Here is a 19,941-nt window from a genome sequence, read left to right as displayed (position 1 = left end):
TCCTTTGTTGTATTTCTCTATTTTCTAGCAAGGAGTTATGCGTAAACTACTTTCAACACTCGCAAGGCTACGTCTCCGCCTAAATGTAGCGGTCCACGGGAAAATATAGCGTACTCACGACAACGTCGTTTTTTTGTGTCGTCTCAATACATATAACGGTAACTGTGCAGCATAGATCGAGCACCGTTGTCTGCCGTTAATGAAATGCAAACTGAGATCACTGATCCTGCTGCCGTCTCGGTCTAGTCCATCTGGTCTGGAGTATATGGCCAATCTCGCGAGATTAGCCATCTCCCAATAAATCGTACGTCACATTGATGAATCCCTACATCATGTGCAACGAAAGACTGACTCGATGGATAAAGTATAAAATCAATCATAACCTTGCAATATTTAAACAGTTGAAACTACAAGCTTATACATACAATTTAGATATCACATCATTATTTCTCACCCCAAAAACTCACAAATCTTTGAGATAGTTATTTTATTCTTTAATTTACATGAATTATACAGTTCAAGTTGGCAAACATGTGGATTGGGACCCCTGAAATACTCTATACAGGTTCACCAAAAAAACAGGAAACTCCTGTGACTATTGTTTCATACCAGTTTTACTATAATGAATGATGACATTTCTCTTTTAGCATTTCGGTCAAAACCAACCAGTTCACCCGCTTAGGAGGAAAGATAGGTAGGGAACGGAACAGTTTAGAAGAGCAATTAGAGCTCGTCGACGAAGGGAGTGGACCCCAGGTTGCCAACGGAAGCCATGGTCTTCTTTCCGGACACAAACATCTTGGCAGCCTACGGATACAAAGCATGGATAAGCAATCATAACCGCAGTTATTCAGTCCAGAAACACAATCAGAAGTGATTTATGTATACACATGTGCATCAACGAAACAAGAACCGATAAATAACCTAATGTTGATAACGTATATTAAAATCGGTCAATTTTACAGATATTTTTGATTGATTATTCTTTTTTTTTTCTTCTTGTTTTTCCTGCATTTCTTGTGCTCTTTTGTATTTATTTTCTGTATAGCACCAATACACCATGATCCAATCCTTGCATGTGAAAGTTGACCTGCCAATAAAACTGGGATTCTGATAATGTGTCGTAAAAATCAACACTGCTTCCACTATGACGGCGTAGGATGCAAACAAGCGTGATCTTACATTGGCCACGTCGGTGAGGGAGACGTTGTCGATGTTCTTGGCGGCGGCGTCTGTGGACAGGTAGGCCCCGCTGGCCAGAGCCTGGGAGCCAAGGGCCTCCAGGAAGCCCTCAGAGGTCTCCAGAGACATCAGCTGCTGGCTCTTCAGCTGGGTCCTGGACCCACACACAGACATGGGTCAGGCGAGGGCAAGAGCCACACAATAGGCGGGGTTCACCGCCGCACCACAGAGACTCTGTGTAGGCCAGCTAATGGCTGCAAAGAGTGCCCTGGTTTGCAGTCCTCCAGAGAAATGTTGAAATAAGATTAATTTTAAATGGTTGGCTAGGATGATGTGGTGGAAAAAAAAAAAAGAATATGTTATGATGGCATGTATGTAATAATTGCAAATAACCCAACTCAAATGTTGAACTCTGGTTGAACATCAATACATCAACCTTTGGATCGTGTAATCGTACACATATGTTCGTAAGTTACACATATTTACAGTGTTCCTGGCTGCCTTTCGTGTTTCTCCGGAACACAGTTCTGGAACACTACATAATATATAGGGACACACCTGGCATTGATCCTCTGAGATTACATTTGTTCTTACTTTTAATACTCCACTAATACCGAGGCACCACCCCAACACCGGTAATCACACATAAAATATGTTTTTTTGTTGGGACTGTATTTCCATGTGTGTGCGTGTCCCTTACTTGGCCCGGGTGAGGTCGGCCGCGGTGACGTCGCCGTCGGCAACCGCCTTGACCTGGGCCACGGCGGCCCTGATCACCTGGAGGGATGATGGGAAGGACAGGTTATTTTTATGTTTGTTTTTAAATAAAAGGCCAATTTCTGATGTCTCATATGGTCAATTATTCCCGTTCACAGACCAAGTGGGAGATCTTCCCCATACCTGCATACCCTGTCACCAATATTACCATTAGAAATGCGTTTTCTATAGCAGCCTTTTTAAATCATGTCGTAGTACTTACATCCCCAGCGGCTGCACCCTGGCAGACTGTGCTGACCCCAAAGAGACCAGAGTCGGAGTAGCTGCTGTTGAACGCAGAGGCCTGTAGAAGATAAATAAACAGGAGTTTATTAGCCGACCTAGCTGTCAACAGGCTATTGAAGTAAAATAACAAATATGGTGGGATGAACACACGAGGTCCTCGAATCAACAAGTGTTCCTCTAGTTTGGATTACAAACTTTAAAATAAATGGAAAGTAAAGAAGGACATTTAGCCTAACAGCCATCCGTTTGCACCCACCTCAAAGGGCAAGCTGGTGGCCTTGTTGATTCCCTGGACCAGTTTGTTGGTGGTGTTGGAGCCCCTCTTGATGTGGGGGGCAGCCCCCAGGACGTGCTGCAGCACGCTGAAGGCCAGGGCGTCAGGGGAGCCCGCCGCCACAGACTCACTCACCACGGCACAGTGGACCATGCTGCCCCTGGCCTGCTGCCGCATTTCACCTTCATGCCACAGGGGGGAGACAAAAACAAATGAACACAAATTCAAGGATTTCTTCAAAAAGAAATGTAGCATTTATCACAAATATGTTGATATATCTATATGCATCATGTGTGTTTGTGTGCATTTTATCTCGTATATTTATCTGTTTGCTGATGGTTGTTGGATGTGGGTGTTTGCAAGAAGTACAGGACAGTAACAGGAGCTTGCTGGACGTGAGCCGTTCTGCAGGTCTCACCTCCGCGGTACTGGGCCTGACCACCGCTTGCCCCGGCCCCACTGCGGATGTTGAGGAACTGCTCTCCCACCTGCTTCAGAACAGAGTGCTCCACACCTGAAAGGGAAAGGGACGTTTAATCAACACCCATGTGTTTATGCCAATCACAAGACGGTTTTGTGGTAATTATAAAGCCTGAAACACTTGACATCATTAAAACATCTATTGGTGATTAAAAAAAATGTTAATTGCAATTGGAAACACTGCTGGGAGAGCTAGCCTGACAATGCGACATTTACTGTACACTTGTTTTTTTGTCCTTGTCTGAGTGAATTATGTCCATATTGTCAGTGTTATCAGATAATGTGTGTGTGACTGCTATTGACTATGTATTTACTTTCATTAAGTATACGCAATTTATTTGTACAGTGTCCTCTGGTACCTTGAAAGGTGCTTTTTAATTATTATTATTATTATTTAGTCTAGCCAGAGCATTTCAGAACAATGTTGGCCGTTTTTAGCATCTGGATTTCAATCTCGTACACCTGTAATTCAGTCCCAAACCGATATAAAAACCTGCGAAGTCCAAATGCCTTCTGGATTTACGAGGCTTCTGTTCTGGCAAAGTGTGGCTCCTCAAATTACCAAAATACTGGTTTCTCACCAAAGAAACACTGCACAAATCGAATATGCAGGGAACCCCTGTACCTCAGAACCCCTGTTTGTCATATGGCACACTAATATCCGATACTTGGTTGTTGATGCTACAGCAATCTGAAGTCATACTCTCCTTTTAAACCCCTTCTAACCACTGCATTAAGGTCCCCATGTGACGTACTCACGCCAACAGAAAGAGTTTAGCCACACAAAGTGGAATGCTACACAAAGCGTTATGGAGCATTATACATCACCAGTGGACATATCTTAACTATGTCAAAGTGTTTCAGCCTCAATTATTCCTTACAACCATACCGTTAGCGATCGATCACGGAATTCAAACCATTATATGGACACCCAATATATTCCTAGAATTTAGTAGAAGGACCATCATTGTTTGTGTGAAACCCATAAAGTCTACCTTCCTTGTAAATACCCCAATAACATTCAGTGCGCCACAGAAAACGGTTAACTGTCAGGTAGTGATTCTTACCAAGTCCCACAAGAGCCATCCTGGCGCTTGTGAAATTGTTCTGGACAAACTGGTGAAGCTGTGGAGGAGGCAAAAGAAGAGAGGTTGGACGTTTCCTTCCATGGTAGACAACTTACATCCTTGTGACTGAAGGGGAAGTCTCCAGGTTCCTAACCACTAGAATAGAAAAGGCTCTCACGTGTTCGGACTGAATGTGGCCGACCATGAATTCTGGACAATAGAGGGAGTTGGACAGGGCATTCTTGTAGGCCGCTTGGTGTAAAAGTTCAACCAAACCTGGGAGGGGGAAGAGAGCGGGAGAGAGAGCGGGAGAGAGAGCGGGAGAGAGAGTGGGAGAGAGAGCGGGGGAGAGAGCGGGGGAGAGAGCGGGAGAGAGAGTGGGGGAGAGATTCATTCAGTAAAAACAATCGCAGACCTCCCAGATCCCCTGTGGTTTCTAACGTACAGGTGGTTTCTCTCATGTAAAGCATTCAACATTTGTGTATCATCCGTTAAACAATAAATATTTTTTTTAAAAGAAAAGACCGGACACAGACATTGACATAGAATAACTCCATTATTTCCTATATGGATAAGGAAATTCCATTGCAAAAATGGGCTTATTTACACACTCGGTTTTGTTTTTCTTTATTATTTTTAGAAACCTGCTCATTCAGCATTTTTGCTCTTGCTCCATTATTGATCGTAGGCCTTTTTGCTTCCCTCACTTGTAAGTCACTTCGGTAAATACACATTCAGACGCTGAGGAAAGGCTTTGGTTTGTGACTCTCACGTAACAGCCTGATCGGCTTTGAACCGCTAGCCTTCATCAAGTGGAGGGGTACTGACCAACATGGCTGCTGTCTGCAGCATCATCAACGTCCCTCCTCACATTGGGCGTGAGTGCCGACACCTCCCAGGGGCGGAACTCCTGCGCCGTGGTCACGTTGATCAGGTACTCCATCACCGTATCCCTGGAGGTATCGGGAAGAACCCACGGGCGGAGGAAGGGAAGGATAAACACGATTGAGTGATTATGAATTGGTAATCGGACCTCTGCTGTAGGATCATTGAATAACATGCCCCCTGTCTAGTTTGACTTGCTGATGTCAATGACGTCGCCAGGTATAAAAGATATAATGCATATGTAATGCTCGTCTAGACCAGGGGTTCTCCACCTTTTCAGGGCGTATCCCCAATAAAAAAGTGTATAATTAGTTTGTGTGCATCTCCAGCGAAGTTTTTTTAATTGTTCCAATTTTAAGAGATTTGGCCGAGTAGCAGCAACCAACATTTTTACAATTTACGTGGCATGCGACTGGTGTGCAAATGTACTGGTCGGCTGAACCCGTGTCGTAAAGGGTGGAGAAGCTATGCCCACTAAAATGGAAACATTCCATCATAAATACTGTCTGGATTGCCTTTTACCTTTATACACGGCGCTCGTCACTGACTAATCAGTTTTGCAAGTCCAAAAATATTTCTTTCTAATTTTCTGTTTTGCGACAAGCAAAACAGAAACCTGGCCTGAAGCGGTGCACAATAGTTACAGTCATGGTTCTGATTTGAGCATTTCTCGTTATTTACCAGGTGTCATACATGTATTGTATACAGACCTGCAAACTCCTCAGAGGAAAAAAGGTGACAGTGTCACGGGGGGATTTTTTTTTTTGTAATATACAAATGACACTACTCTAAGCGTGACTTAACAAAACTCTTTATCAAAAATCAATGTCAAGACATCCTTAAGGCTTATAAAAAATATTTTATTTACAACTGTCACCATTTTTTTTTTGTCTCTTATTATTGGAGAGACAAAAAATAATTATTATTCTGTGAAGTTGATGAATTGTCACTTTTAGGTTTTCTACCCAGTTACCAAAAAAAGAAACATTTGGAATAGTCTGGCTGTGGCAAGCACATGGTTTACATGTGTGTTACTTCGAAGGCAAAAAAAATCTAAAATACAAGAAAACACAAAAACCTACATTCAACCAGTGGGGTATGGCCCCTGACTCTCTGAGGAGGTAGGTACCTCCAGGTACCACCTCCATGCCAGGGCGCCCTGAATTTATGTTTATTAACAGCTCCTCCACCGGGGTCAAGACAATTTGAGGGCCAGATCCAGTCTGCCGACTGTCGGCCTATTCACGATTTGCTTAAAAAAATGGCTAATTTAAATTTATACCAATACGATGGTGGCAAAAGCTTACCAGTTTTTATGTTTTTTATACTTCATTTCTATACTTGATCCGCTGACCGCTTGGAAGCCATCGGAGTACATATTTTTTTAGAAGAAAGGGGTTATGTGGTAGGATCTTTAAGAATGCTAAACTGGGATATTTATATATTCATGGCTCAAATATTAAGGATCATGCTTTTGAGGTGTAACTAACGCATTTACGCGGTCAGCGATCCGCTGCCAGGCTTTGGTTCTCCGGGTTGCAAAGGCTTTAGCGTTCCCTTTTCTTTTGATAATGTCCTTCTCCTCGTCATAGCTCTCCAGGAGAACCTGAAGTTCCATTTCATCGAAATAAGCGGCCCGTTTCGCCATTTCGAACAGGGTTTCCATGATCCATACATCACGTCTTTTTAGGTTTGGCGGTGACGCGCACAACCCTGTGTTAACCAACCCCGAGTTGATTGAACTAATGCATAACTGCTGCTGTGGAACCGAAAACTCGGTTAGTCGGCACAGGGTAAATCAACCTAGAGTTCAGCGTTAACTCAGTGTTTGTTAAACCTCCGTTCGTGGAACACCCCTCTGGACGAGGGTTTCACAAGCTCTCTTGCGTTGTTTGGCGCGCATGAGCGGTAGGCGACCGTCTCATCCAATGGCGAGCTCAGTTGGCGCTGTGTGCTTCAAGATTCCGATTGGCCCAGAGAAATGTCAATTATAAGAAAGATTCTGAAGCAAGTGCTGAGATTCCGATTGGCCCAGAGAAATGTCAATTATAAGAACGATCCAATGATTTTTTCGCAATTCTGGACCACCCCCCCCCCCCCCCAAAAAAAAAACAAAACTCTCCGGTTCTACACGATTCACGTGAATGACCAAATTGACCAAGAAAACGGCGATTGTCGCCGAAAAGCGACAAGTTTGCAGCTCTGTGTATATCACATGGTAAATGACAGGAACAAATGGTCATAGGCCTTAGGATGAGAGTGTGTAGGGGAAAAGGCACTATTAGACTCACACGTCATCCCTCAAGCAGTCCACAGAGTAAGCCATGTTCTCCCGGGTTGAGGTCACGCTGAAGGTAGAAAACACACAAATGAATGAGAACACTGTTCAGGACTCTGTGTTATCATCTATTTTAGACAAATAGTCTATTTTAACATGCAGATTTATTTCTAGGGTCTCAAGCCACTGACCTCAGATGACCTCCGACTGCCTCGATGCCACGGCAGATCTTGAAGGCCGAAGCTCCTTTGGTGGTCTGGAAGAGCAAATGCATTTGAACAACAGCTTCACTCAGGTCTACTATAATAAAACACACCTGACATGGGTCACTTGAAGCTAGAACAATAAACGCATTCGCAAATAAGTGAGCTTCAGTAAGGGGACGGCATCTCTTGAGGATTTATTCTGTCATTTAATGAGCATGCAGTGGTTAGCTTTGCATCATGTGGGGCCAAAGTGGCTGGCTCTTTAACCAGGCACGCCTTCCATGCATGCAGATTATGGCAGCGCCCTACCAGGTTAGAAGCCAATCGGAGGATGTGGGTGACCCCCACGTTGTCGTGGCTCTCATGGCGGCAGCCGGCCTTGACGAACACGCCGATCTTGGAGACCGGGGAATAGTTCTCCAGGGAGGCGATCACCAGTCCACTGGGGAGCTTGGTCACCTGGCCGGGACGGAAGATGAGAAGTTGATTACTGTTAGCAATGGACGGGTTCAAACTCATCGAAAGGAAAACTAAAGACGTGAGTCCAAGTAGCCATGTCCAGTTATTGTGCCAGGAAAGGCTGTCTGAATCTGGATAGGAGAAAGTTGACAAATTCAAACTATCATTTGGATTTATATGTCAACTGTTGCAAGTAATCTTGATGTTTAACTGACAACAATACAAAAGCTTTTGTTGGTGTCATAAGCAATATGACTCTTTGGGATAATAATTGTAATGTTTGTAGAATACGCCTGTAGTGCTGTCTGGTAAACTCAAAGTTAAAGGATGCACACAGACCCCAACCCTGCCTTCCTCTGTACTCCCTCCCATACATGGCTATCCTGGTATCCTAGGAGTAGCCCCCCCAGGAGAGAGTAAGAGAGGTGCAGGGGCTCTAGTTAGGGACGGGTGAGTGCTGTTGGTCAAACAGAACCATCTTTGAGGAAGAGAATTGACAACACACTGACCTGGACTTCCTGTGGTTGGAAAGAAACGTGTTCTGTGGCCTCCAACTTGCGTGCAGCCTGTGCTGCATACAGCCTCGTCTGAAAATCCAAGCAAAGAATAGTATTACAGGTAGTAAATCACAACCTTGCTGGTGAATGCTCGGTTATAACACCACATTCAACAATTTGTATAATGAGATTCTATGAAGAGAGATATATTAGGCCATGCATTCACAACTAGATTTCTGTCTGAAAATATTCATAAGCATTAGATATTTTATTTATTGGTTTATTTCAGGACGATAATACAGTATCTGACCGCACACATACGTGTACATACGAGTATCACCTTTATGTTTCATAATGATGACAGAGAGACCACTTCAGTTATTTGCGGAGAACCCTTTGGAGCCCCAGTTTCGTTCTACTCTCAAGTATTGTGTCCTTAAGTCCACACTGGTTGGTTTCGTCTTGTGCATTTTTTAAATGTTGGTTATACACTTGACCCTAGATCTAGGGCGAGTGGCAGTGTTGATTACTTCCTCCCTTGTCTTGACATCTGAACGACAGACAGAGGTCCTTTGACTTTTTACAAAACCCGATAACGCCAACAGTGATTAACAATATGATTATCATCTCCCGATGAATCATGTATTCCTATGCACTACATTTAAACAACATCCTTACCGAGAGCTGGCTTATTCCCCGAATCCCCTTCATGATACTCCTCTCTCCTTCAGCCTTGGCGATAATAGAATATGGCCGCTAAGGAGATGTCCTACCCAGAAGGCCTAGCGCGTGGAAATGTCTTCTTCATTTTTCAATATAAGTCAAATGGATTTCGTCCGCCCTCTGTTGACGAGGAGAATTATATAAAGAAAAAAAATGTGCGGCTGCAACAACACTCCTCCTAATAAATGATTAATTACCAAATGGTGATGTTGCTGGTAAAAATAAATAAATAAACCCTTACTTGGATATCAAATGTCGAAGGGAAAAAAATTATACGATAAATGATACGTGTGTTTAACCGGAAGTGTACGCAGAGTATACTTCCTGTCCAACGTTCTTCAAGCGAAGTTTACGCATGTCTCTCGCACACACGTGTATCCAACGTACTACTGCATAGTTGACTGCAACATCTTCCAAGAGACCGTAGCCGTAAAACGACAGATTAGCCACTTTTCATAACATTTTGTTGTGTTTTCCTTTTACACTCGAGAAAAGGCAAATAGTCCTCCGTGAAGCATTTCGCCGAGGGGACCGGAACATTTAAAAAACGATTCCACCATGGTGAGTTATGGCCTAGCGAGCTAACCATGATGGCGAACTGCTTAAAGTTAACACAGCGCAAACTACCGATTATATTCTGATGCGAGTTCTCGGTGATGATGTTGATAATAGTACATAGTTATCTGATGCCTTTATTTGTTTGTTGGTAGACTGAAGCTGAAGTGAACCCCAAGGCCTACCCACTGGCCGACGCGAACATGACTAAAACCATCCTGGACCTCGTGCAGCAGGCTTCCAGCTACAAACAGTTGAGGAAGGGGGCCAACGAAGGTAATTTTCTGTTTACATTTCTTCAAAAAACGATAGTGTTCTTCTGTCCGTACACACATGTTGCACGCTTTATTTACACGTTTCCTGGCCAAACCATTCATGTCTGGTCGCTCTTGCCGCATCTCAGCGCCGCTCTGTATTTCAAATTGAGTCCTACAACATGTGTCTATTACGCTTAGGCCTTTTTAAACATGCTTATTTTTCACAAAACGTTACACTCTACATGTGATATGGAAGTGGAGTGGGAACAAACTGATCTAAATCCCCCCGCATTTTTTATTAAACGTCTGTTCGACAAGTGTTTACGCTAACGCTACAAAATATCTTTCCCTTTCCTCATATCTACTTTATCTCTTCTCCTCCAGCAACCAAAACCCTGAACAGGGGCATCTCAGAGTTCATTGTGATGGCCGCTGATGCTGAACCACTGGAGATCATTCTTCACCTGCCGCTGCTCTGCGAAGACAAGAACGTCCCATACGTGTTTGTGCGCTCCAAGCAGGCCTTGGGCCGCGCGTGTGGGGTGTCTCGTCCCGTCATTGCCACCTCTGTCACCATAAAGGAGGGATCTCAGCTGAAGCCACAAATTCAGTCGGTGCAGCTATCCATTGAGAGACTGCTTGTGTAAATCTTTTTTAGGACACAAAGGATGGGAAAAGCTACGCCATAGTATTCAATGTATTTTTGTTTTATATTATGTAAGATATTTGGGTAGGCCTTGAAATTCCCTCTTTTTCTTTTTTGTGTGTGACCAAATACTGTAATGATATACAGTCATCGGTTATTCATATTTTGTAATAAAACATTTTGTTTTTGGAGTGCTGTGTTAGTGTGTGTACAATTATATTTATACTGTGTTAAGTGGGGACATGCATTTCTTAATGCCTGGATCAACCTATTAACAAATATCTTAACGGTGACATACGAGGGAGATGGGCTGCAGCCTCTCCCTGGTCAACTCTTGGGCTGACTACTAACTAGAGATGATATGCCTCAATATCCGAAATGTCTTGTAAAGACCAAGTGGTTATGTAGAGACTCATTCTTTGGGCATGAAACACACCAAATCAGGCAAACCAACGTAGTCAATGAATTACTTCAGCGACGTACGACCACCATGTAAAGTTCAAATCTGCATGCAGTTCTTACGGGTACTTTTATCATATTCCCCTAGTTTAAATTGTAAAAATCAATACAAATATTTGATCGATTTTGAAATATATGATCGAACGAAATGAAATCACGTCCGCTATAACTACAGTATGCATTTCTTGTTTTAGACCTTTTATTTCGGAGTGGGAAATATAGCAGAAAAAAGTCGTGAATACTACGTTTTCAGTTTTTTACAGGATGTACGCCTACTCCCGGCAGCGCCAGCTAAAAGTTAGACATTCAATCCCTGACTCAACTCTCATACCGACTTTGGCGTTGTGGATCTGACCTCATTCCCGTGCGGATATGGATAGTCCACCGATTGTCATATCGAGAGATGAAGTAAAACGTGTCTTGCGTTACATAGATCTTATTCCAAGGTTGGAGTCAGCGCTGGCAATATTCTCCAGAAAGAATAGTTTGGAGATAATTCAACCTCTACGGAGCGTGATCCCCTTGAGCAAATACAATGGGTAGGTTATGTCTACACACTGGGTCATCTGTGTAGCATGTGGTTCAACACCGCGTTTGTTTTATTGTATTAGGTTAAATCATGCTTTATTTATGACAAATCTTCTCATTGTGAATAACGTGATCAGATTCCTGGGACTTATGCCTACGTACATGGAACAAGAAGGAATCCTGAGCACTAAGATGGTGTGTTTTTACAAGAGAGAAGATGGTTCAACTCTGCCGTCCACACAAGCCACTGTGCTCTTGTTTAATCCAGAGTATGGAAATGTCAAAGCTGTAAGTAGGCATATGTCCGCATTGCCAACATAACAACTCCCCAACAACTGCTGAGTCAGCAGCATTCTGATACACGGACAAAGGTCTTTAATTTAACCGTTTTACGGTCCAAGGCAGATTGAATAGGCAGTTTAAAGGGTTTATTTCCTCAGAAACATTTTATTTCAGCTGTTTATTGCAAAAATAATTATTTAATAGCATTACATTTTAATATCTAACTAGAACGGCAAGCAGTTATGCAGGGGTCCAAGCGATGTGCATTTCGCCGGCACAAAAAATATCTAATGCCGCTTTTCCACTGCATGGTACCAGCTCGACACGACTCGACTCGACTCGACTCAGCTCGCCTTTTTTGCGTTTCCACCGCGAAAACATGGTATCTGGTACCTGAAGTGGCTGCTTTTTCTAGTACCGCCTCGCTCTAGGTTCCAAGCGGCTGAGCCGATGCTAAAAGGTGACGTCGGCAGACGGCCGGCCACTGATTGGCCAGAGAGTGTGACGAAGTCACCAGAGCGACATGGCCACCATGCTGGTAACAGCCATAGCAGCGCCGCAGCCAACATATTCCACTTCTTCAACATGCCAGCTAATAATACGAACACGAATACCATCGCATCGATGTTCTCCATTGTTGTTATGTGGGTTCTGTCCATGTGTGGGTTACGTAGGTGTTGTTTGCGTCGCGTACAAAAATACGTCACGGCCCTTTCGCGCAGCCGACCCCGCCCACGTCCCGGAGGTACTATTTGCGGTGGAAAAGGACCCGCGCTGCTACCGTGTCGAGTCGTGTCGAGTCGTGTCGTGTCGAGTCGAGCTACATGTGCGGTGGAAAAGCGGCATAATTATCTTTGAGGGCCCTTACGGTTCCTCTCTGGGGGAATCTCGATACCGTTATGGGAACCTTCAACCAATTCTGGGAATCTCTGGCAGAGGATTTAGGCCTACTAGATAGTTGGCCTACTACTAATTTTGAACGGTTACCGAATCCCGTAACTTTATTTTGGTGATGTTGTGGGCCCTAACCCAATCCAGACCACATTGATTTAATGATACAAAGTATTCTGGATCGGATACTCTCCCAATAACAAATACTTTCGATCGGAAATTGATTTTGGCTGCAGTAGAAAAAGTTACAAAGTGCAGGTAAAGGTTCATTGATAGCATTGTAATTGTGCTTACTAATACAATTATGCCGTTGAAGATAATAGATGGAGAAGTCATCACCGCTATGAGAACCGCAGCAGCATCGGCCATTTCTGCCAAGGTAAAAGGCCTACCTTTCTCTTTGATCATGAGATAGGCCTACTCTTAACTATAACTTTCATACTGTCAATAATATTACGATTTAAAAAGGTTTCAAGTTGATCAAGACTCTTTGCAAAAAAACATTGCTTCATACTCGTTATCAATTATTCCCCCTGTAATCAGTTAACGTTTTTTCCATGTTTGACACGTCTTGGGGCTTGTAGTGGTTGATGCCTGCCCAGGCTGAAGTGTTGGCCATCCTTGGAACAGGGAATGAGGCCCTCAGCCACTACAATGTCTTCACAGAAATATTCACTTTTAAAGAGGTAGGCTACAGTTGTGTCAACTAGTCAGCCAAAACTGTGTTACAGCCGTCTAAATCTCTGGTCCGAAAAGTATGGTGGTTGATTTTTAGGCCCAATCCCATTTCTACCCCTTACCCTTACCCCCCCCCTTGTTTTGAAGTGGGAGGGGTAGAAATGGGATTGGGCCTTAGGCCCAATCCCATTTCTACGCCGTTCCCCTTCCCCCTTCAAAACAAGGGGGAGGGGGAAGGGGTAAGGGGTAGAAATGGGATTGGGCCTTAATGTCCGCAACCTGTGTAAGATGCCTGTCCCCTGCATGCTTTGTAAGGACCTGTATTTAAATTCACTGTAGTTTGCCATTGAAGAAAGTGTCTCCTTAATCACCAAATACTAAGTAGTGTGCTGAGGGTTGATGCAGCATTCAGGTTTGACTGAGCCATGCACCAAGGGGTTCCCGGTTACGTTGTGTCCTCCATAGGTGCGTGTGTGGAGCAGAACGAGGGAGAGGGCGGAGGCTTTCAGCCGATCTGTGGCTGGTCCTGTGAAAGTTTGTGTCACGGTGGAGGAGGCTGTAAAAGATGCAGACGCTATAGTGACCGTTACTAGGGCAACCCAACCCATTTTGTTTGGAAAATGGATCAAACCGGGAGCCCATGTGGCAGGTAAATAAAAAAACATGAACCGAATTATGAACATCTAAACCCCTGCATAGATCAATTCACATTCCTCTTTGCGGTTGCCCCTGGGTGTTTGTGTGTGTGGAGCAGCGGTAGGGGCCTGCAGGCCAGATTGGCGTGAATTGGACGACGAGTTGATGAGGGAGGCTGTGGTGTATGTGGACAGCCGGGAAGGTGCCACAACAGAGTCAGGAGATGTCATCCTGTCTGGGGTAGGTGGTCCAGTTCAGTAGGTTGTAATGTAGTAAGCTTGATAGCATAGTTATTTATTTTGATTCTCTGGTGGTGATATGAGCTATAAATTACAAAGGAATGTGGCATAGTTGAGGGCTGAAGTTGAGCATTTGAATATTTATATTTGTTAATAGGAAAAAAAAAGTCAGTAATTACCGGTAAAACTTACGATATTAAAGTGTGTTTTCATATCAACAAACACATCTTTGCTAGGGATTGGTAAGCAAAAAGAAAATCGAACAAATATATTGTTACAGAATGTTTATATTTACAATAACATTACATATCGTTTCAGCAAATGCAAATCTTAATGTTGTCCCTGCCAAGTGTCCATTTCTATTACTTTACCTTTTTAATTCGTGCATATTTTAGGCCACAGTTTTTGCAGAGCTTGGGGAGGTTCTGAATGAAACGAGACCAGCCCTCAGAGAAAAGACCACAGTATTCAAATCACTTGGTGAGTCTTCAATTGCAGCCCTAGAGACATCTCTCGACAGAAAAATATAACCCTTCCAGAGGCTTACTTACTGTGCAAGAGTTCAACATGAGCCTCGGTAACTGATTAGTAAAATGGTGTGGGAAAAAAAAACACCAAAGTCCAAAAGAAGTTACCTAACATAGCAAAGCATTTACCATGCAGTGTTCTGTGTGTTTTAAATTACTTTGGAAACATTCACGCTTTATTTTGTGCTCTAGGTTTGGGAATTGAGGATGCCGTTTCTGCCAAGCTTGTATTGGAGCGGTGGGAGGCCACAGAATAAATACAGGACTCTGCAAAGAAGGAATGGTTGCCATGGATATTGTATTTGGTGCCTTTTTTTTTTTTTAACTCCAGCTACATAAAAAAATATGATTGTCTCCGAGAAATTAACTTAAACATGCATCTAAATAGCCCTATTGTTTTGAACAGGTCAAATCAGTTGTAGACATATACAAGGGACAATTTTAAATGAATTTATTTGCTTTTTTAAAAATTCTGCTACATTGTCAAAAATAAACACACATTTAGCAAGATAAAAGTGTGTGCTTTCATTTTTCAGATGGAACACTGCTAGAATTAATGAGTTAAATCGCCTCCTCTAATGCAACTGTGCCCTTTGAACAATGCTCATTTAAAAAGAATAGAAAAAGCAGATCTATTAAAAAGTCCTGAAATTATCATTGGAAGTATGCAACAGAACAAAGACTCTCGAACGTGAACTTACAATACGGTTATATACCCGGCGATGGAATGGCCAAGGTCAACATGCCTTCTGCCACACAACACCTCTACAGAGATGGCGACGGTACTATGGCTAGAAGGTCAATCCAGTTACAAAACATATGGAGGCTATACTGAATAGTGTTACGCGTTAACGTTATATAACACGGTAGCGTCAGGATGTCGTGTACAACTCAAAAGTATGTTTAGCCAATGAGGAGCCTTCAACCTCTCTCTCTTGGCTCGTTAATAAGCACTCCTACAGAAGACTTCATTGTGCCCACACGCGCGCACACTCTTGCACCCTCTCTCTCGCTCTCTCTCCCCAATCCGAAACACTGTTGGTACTGTTTCAGTGCAAAAAATACCGAGACGGGAGCAATCGGCACAGGGATAGCCAAGTCACTCGTACTTGTATACTTCTACATACAACGTGAGAGAGAGCCGTCACCTATTGGTTTTCTAGCATACAAAAGGGAAATGGTTGGCCTGGCTGCAGCGTGTGGATGACAGCCGTGCACTGCGACGATAAGCACGGTTTGATTTGTTAATCAACAGGGGATGTCGGAGGGTGATCTGTACTGATCCCAACTGCTACCACCGTTGTTCTCTAGTGTTACAGTCAATTAGAGTTCATTAGCTGTTTCCTCACATACGCAGTTCAGTCGTTTCTTCTCCCCCCTCCCCCCCCCCCCCGGATGTTGAGGTAAAACACAGGAGATGAAACATAACCGTTCACTTTGGCAAAGCCTCATATGTAGCAGATTAAATGTAAACAAAAATGGGTTCTCCAGTGGAAGCAAAAAAAGAAAAACAGCCAACTACTGATGTGAGAAAAAGAAGGAATTAGTGTCATATTATTATTTTTTCAAATTAAATGAAAAAGTTAATAAAAAAAAGTGAGGGTTTCTTAGTGTTAGGGGAATAACAATGAATACATCTGATGGGGCATGTTCTTTTAAGTGTTAACGCCAGGCAGCAATCAAGTAATTCGTCAGTTAACACAAACACCCCATTTTTGCGCTCTTGCCCCTTTGAAATAGTTAAGCTCAGACTGCAGCCAAATGTTTCACAAAAGGAGCCCTTTCCTGTTGCTGTGTTTACATCAGCATGCACTTCCTCCTCCTCCTCTTCTTCACGGGGGGCGGGCAAAGGACTGCCCGGATGGCCTCGTCGAAAACCGTCTTAAGGCCGCGCTGGGTCAGCGCTGAGCACTCCAGGTACTTCACCGCGCCTGGTGGGGAGGAAAGGCATGAGTGACACGTGTTGAGGAGAAGAAAGGCTGGATCACAGTAAGACCATACAAAGTTTGACATTGGCAGGAACTCCTTGAAAACGCCATTTCTTTAACTTCCCAAGGCAAAATGTTGGATGTGGGATTGTTGTGTTTATTTGCTTTATTATGCAACTGTTGATTAGCCTAATCATCACCTTTATGATCCGCTTGCAATTAATCTAGGATAAATCAATCACATGAGAGTGGGCACTTTTATTGTTGTATATGCAAGACTGCAATAACTAAAAAGGGAGTTACTTTTCGGGATAAAATAAACAGCTAAACGAACTAATTTCATGACATTTAGACCACTCCATATTGTTGAGCTCACCTATCTCCTTGGCCATGGCCAGGCCCTGAGGGTAGGTGATGGGGTTCAGCTTCTTCTCCTTCAGCTTCTCAATGGTGTCCTTGTCATCCCTCAGGTCGAGCTTGGTGCCCACCAGGATGATGGGCGTGTTGGGGCAGTGGTGTCGAACCTCTGGGTACCACTGGAAGAGAGGGGGTGTGGTCAGAGCTTGTAGCTAGGGGCGTTACATGTGAACTGACCACACTTGACACCCAAGTGATTATTATTGGATTGTTAACAGGAATTAAACAGTTGTGCGATCACACAATCTGAAGACAAATCTAGGAGAGGATAATCGGTTTCTATGCAAGATAATGACCACTCACCTTGGCTCTGACATTTTCAAAGGAGGCTGGACTCACTAGAGAAAAACAGATCAGGAACACATCCTGAAAAAAGGTAGATAGACATGACATTAATTAAAAGGGAAAAAGTTGATGATAAACTCAAATTGCAAAACTTTCCAATGCAAACCTTCAAATATATCTAAAATATATTAAGCATCCATCCAGCGGGCTAGTACCAGCAACCCCATCATGACAAAAGAACCCATTCATTAGTTAAAACCACAATGTATGGTCTTCCAGAGTCATGTCCCGTTTCTGATGCAAGGCATTGCTTTAAGCACAGAGAACCTTGTGTTGAGAAAGTGAAAGACCACCACCAGCACTCTCACTTCTTGCTGCAGGACATAGTATATTAAGAACCCTTCACTACAGACCCCAAGAGCCTGCTTTCAGAAGGGATTCAGACCCTGATCAATGAAGAGCCAAACCAAGTCAATACAGTTCAGCAGCTTCACGCTGACATTGTTCAGCTGACACCCATCTATGGAAACAGTGCTCTGAAACCAGCTACTGTAATACGTGTAGATAAACATGTGCACTTCAGTGTACCGTTTGTGGGTAGGACAGTGGCCTGAGTCGATCATAGTCCTCTTGCCCAGCTGTGTCCCACAGTCCCAGATTCACCGGTTTCCCATCTACCATCACATTTGCAGAATAGTTGTCGAAGCTGAGGAAAGATGTAATATAAACATTTGTGGCAAAACGGGCAGTGAATCCAAATAGGTCTATTTAAACGTGGACATATGTCATATGATCACCAACATAGTAATCTATACCACTTTGTGACTTACTAAAATAAGACAATTTAGAGGGATTTAGTGTTTAAACAGTGTGTGAAGCTATAGTATTACGTTCTGAAGTACATTGTTCATTATAACGCAAATACTCACCGGCGGTATTAAAAATGATCAAAGTCGGAATGGGTTGTAACCATGGGTATAACACAACCCACCCCTTCCTAACACACTCAGCTTCAAACACTTTTTTAATCGCAGCGCTTGAATACAAGCTGAAACAGAGGGTTCACTTCAGACTATAAGTTTGACTTATGTTTACAAACACAGTATCATAATGGCTAAGCCAGTGAACTCGGCCTGACGATGCAATTTATGATGACATGAATCTCACAAAATGTATAATTTTATAATAACATTTCTAGGGAACTCCTTGAGATGTTATTTAACTGCACAATGCCATGAATTCAAACATGGTTAAACTAATCTCAAACATTGTTTATAGAGTTGCAGTCTTTTGAATTATATAGCAGGTGTGCACTTAGAACACTAATGTAAAAAGACAAAGGAGGCTCCGGTCGATGAGTAAAAAGAGAGTTGTCTTGTGTTGCTACTTACACTGTGGGGATGTACTCCCCAGGGAAGGCATTGGTAGTGTAGCTGATGAGTAGGCATGTTTTACCAACAGCCCTGGAAGAATACAAAATAAAAACAGTTAAATATAGTTTGCATTAAATATAAGTTTTAATGCTTGTCATTTTTAAGATGCCATGGAACTTAAAAATTATAGACTACCGTGCCCAGCACTATTGAACAATAACAACATACGGTATGAACAGGAATGCCAAAAATGAAGGGCGTCTATTTTTGGTCTGGCTACTTTCAATTTCTATTTAGGAGTCTAGCGCATAGTTTTTGGTTGTCTGATGGTATGCGGAAAAAAGGTGTCCTTTTTGTATTTACTCTGTAATCGGTGTCTCTGGATCATTACAAAAGTAATTCTGAAATAGCCAACAATTAAAACGTGAAATCAAGTGCTTTGTATGAACATTAACCTCTTAAAAATAGTAATTCAGGTGTAAACACTTGTTTACATAACAAACCAAACCAGAAGTGAAGTGATCTTTGACTAAAATGAATTATCAATGTCAAGAATCGTCAATGAGTCAGCTCCGTACTTTGCTACTCTGCGGTCCTTCCCAACCATGGATCCCAGATGCTAGCAGGGAGCTAACACCGCCGCTAGCTTGCGCTAAGCACTTAGAATAAGCTGGTCTCGGACGCCAACAGTTGCTACTAGTAGGCGTAGCGGGTTATAACTAGCCATCCACGTAACAGTGATTCAAAAAGTGTAGAGGATAAATTGACTAAACAGCGAACCAAAAGTTATCAAACTTAATGTACACAAAAAGGTCCACTTACCCGTCGCCCACGACCACACACTTGATGGCCTGCATCGGACAGATATTTCGCTAGCGAGCCAGCCAGCTGAAGTAGCCTCCCTCCCTAGTCGCTAAGCTAACGGTAGCTAAAGTAAACTCACTTTTTTTCTTACAGAGAAATAATTTATTTCCCTCCAAACACGAAACGCGCCTTACGCGACACTAAACTAGTGTTTTTAAAATGATGGGTTCCCGACACAAACTCCTCGACTAAAGCTTGGAGGAATTCCAAACTTGTGAAAACAGACGGCCACCACCCAAAGGAACACGGGAGCAACTACACTGAGCGACCGGAGCGGACGGGAAGCTGCGGCTCCTCAAGTCCACCACGACGCTCGTTTCCGC

The 19,941-nt window shown here is 43.2% G+C and overlaps 4 protein-coding genes across 5 annotated transcripts; 2 read left to right on the top strand and 2 right to left on the bottom strand.

Moving 5' to 3' along the window:
* Window positions 1–472: 472 nt before the first annotated feature.
* On the bottom strand, window positions 473–9,337 carry uqcrc2b (ubiquinol-cytochrome c reductase core protein 2b). Its single transcript, XM_030339608.1, has 14 exons — window positions 9,009–9,337; window positions 8,343–8,420; window positions 7,684–7,833; window positions 7,360–7,424; window positions 7,182–7,238; window positions 4,834–4,958; window positions 4,184–4,281; window positions 4,006–4,063; window positions 2,877–2,972; window positions 2,441–2,640; window positions 2,162–2,242; window positions 1,883–1,959; window positions 1,183–1,336; window positions 473–807 (listed from the first exon to the last, which is right to left on the bottom strand). Exons 1-14 carry the CDS (start codon window positions 9,039–9,041, stop codon window positions 724–726), a joined length of 1,356 nt encoding a protein of 451 aa, XP_030195468.1. The 5' UTR covers window positions 9,042–9,337; the 3' UTR covers window positions 473–723.
* A 35-nt stretch (window positions 9,338–9,372) lies between these two features.
* snu13b (SNU13 homolog, small nuclear ribonucleoprotein b (U4/U6.U5)) lies at window positions 9,373–10,702 on the top strand. Its single transcript, XM_030339613.1, has 3 exons — window positions 9,373–9,614; window positions 9,764–9,884; window positions 10,250–10,702. Exons 1-3 carry the CDS (start codon window positions 9,612–9,614, stop codon window positions 10,510–10,512), a joined length of 387 nt encoding a protein of 128 aa, XP_030195473.1. The 5' UTR covers window positions 9,373–9,611; the 3' UTR covers window positions 10,513–10,702.
* A 518-nt stretch (window positions 10,703–11,220) lies between these two features.
* Window positions 11,221–15,261, top strand: crym (crystallin, mu). Of its 2 annotated transcripts, XM_030339609.1 has the most exons (8): window positions 11,221–11,509; window positions 11,636–11,786; window positions 12,988–13,050; window positions 13,256–13,357; window positions 13,815–13,998; window positions 14,104–14,225; window positions 14,620–14,704; window positions 14,944–15,261. In XM_030339609.1, the coding sequence occupies exons 1-8, from the start codon at window positions 11,343–11,345 to the stop codon at window positions 15,006–15,008; spliced, it is 939 nt and encodes a 312-aa protein (XP_030195469.1). In that variant the 5' UTR covers window positions 11,221–11,342; the 3' UTR covers window positions 15,009–15,261. The 2 variants fall into 2 exon arrangements, with proteins under 2 accessions (XP_030195469.1, XP_030195471.1); XM_030339611.1 differs by lacking the exon at window positions 13,256–13,357.
* Window positions 15,188–19,941, bottom strand: LOC115530820 (ras-related C3 botulinum toxin substrate 1). The gene is made up of 6 exons (XM_030339612.1): window positions 19,577–19,941; window positions 18,773–18,844; window positions 17,970–18,087; window positions 17,400–17,462; window positions 17,056–17,215; window positions 15,188–16,682 (listed from the first exon to the last, which is right to left on the bottom strand). Exons 1-6 carry the CDS (start codon window positions 19,609–19,611, stop codon window positions 16,549–16,551), a joined length of 582 nt encoding a protein of 193 aa, XP_030195472.1. The 5' UTR covers window positions 19,612–19,941; the 3' UTR covers window positions 15,188–16,548.

This window comes from Gadus morhua, chromosome 18 (assembly GCF_902167405.1).
Source record: "Gadus morhua chromosome 18, gadMor3.0, whole genome shotgun sequence".
In the NCBI taxonomy this organism is placed as follows: Eukaryota; Metazoa; Chordata; class Actinopteri; order Gadiformes; family Gadidae; genus Gadus; species Gadus morhua.
This window is presented reverse-complemented; position numbering and strand designations above follow the sequence as displayed.

Excerpts from the sequence above, each read along its gene's own strand:
- uqcrc2b (XM_030339608.1), bottom strand. The coding sequence starts at position 9,041 with ATGAAGGGGATTCGGGGAATAAGCCAGCTCTCG. Across the intron at positions 2,973-4,005 it reads GATGGCTCTTGTGGGACTTG|GTGTGGAGCACTCTGTTCTG; the intron begins GTAAGAATCACT and ends TTTCCCTTTCAG. Across the intron at positions 808-1,182 it reads CCCTCACCGACGTGGCCAAT|GCTGCCAAGATGTTTGTGTC; the intron begins GTAAGATCACGC and ends TTGTATCCGTAG.
- crym (XM_030339609.1), top strand. The coding sequence starts at position 11,343 with ATGGATAGTCCACCGATTGTCATATCGAGAGATGAAGTAAAACGTGTC. Across the intron at positions 13,051-13,255 it reads CATCGGCCATTTCTGCCAAG|TGGTTGATGCCTGCCCAGGC; the intron begins GTAAAAGGCCTA and ends TGGGGCTTGTAG. Across the intron at positions 13,358-13,814 it reads AAATATTCACTTTTAAAGAG|GTGCGTGTGTGGAGCAGAAC; the intron begins GTAGGCTACAGT and ends TGTCCTCCATAG.
- LOC115530820 (XM_030339612.1), bottom strand. The coding sequence starts at position 19,611 with ATGCAGGCCATCAAGTGTGTGGTCGTGGGCGACGG. Across the intron at positions 18,845-19,576 it reads TGTGTGGTCGTGGGCGACGG|GGCTGTTGGTAAAACATGCC; the intron begins GTAAGTGGACCT and ends GTATTCTTCCAG. Across the intron at positions 17,216-17,399 it reads TTGAAAATGTCAGAGCCAAG|TGGTACCCAGAGGTTCGACA; the intron begins GTGAGTGGTCAT and ends CCTCTCTTCCAG.
- snu13b (XM_030339613.1), top strand. Across the intron at positions 9,885-10,249 it reads GAGGAAGGGGGCCAACGAAG|CAACCAAAACCCTGAACAGG; the intron begins GTAATTTTCTGT and ends CTTCTCCTCCAG.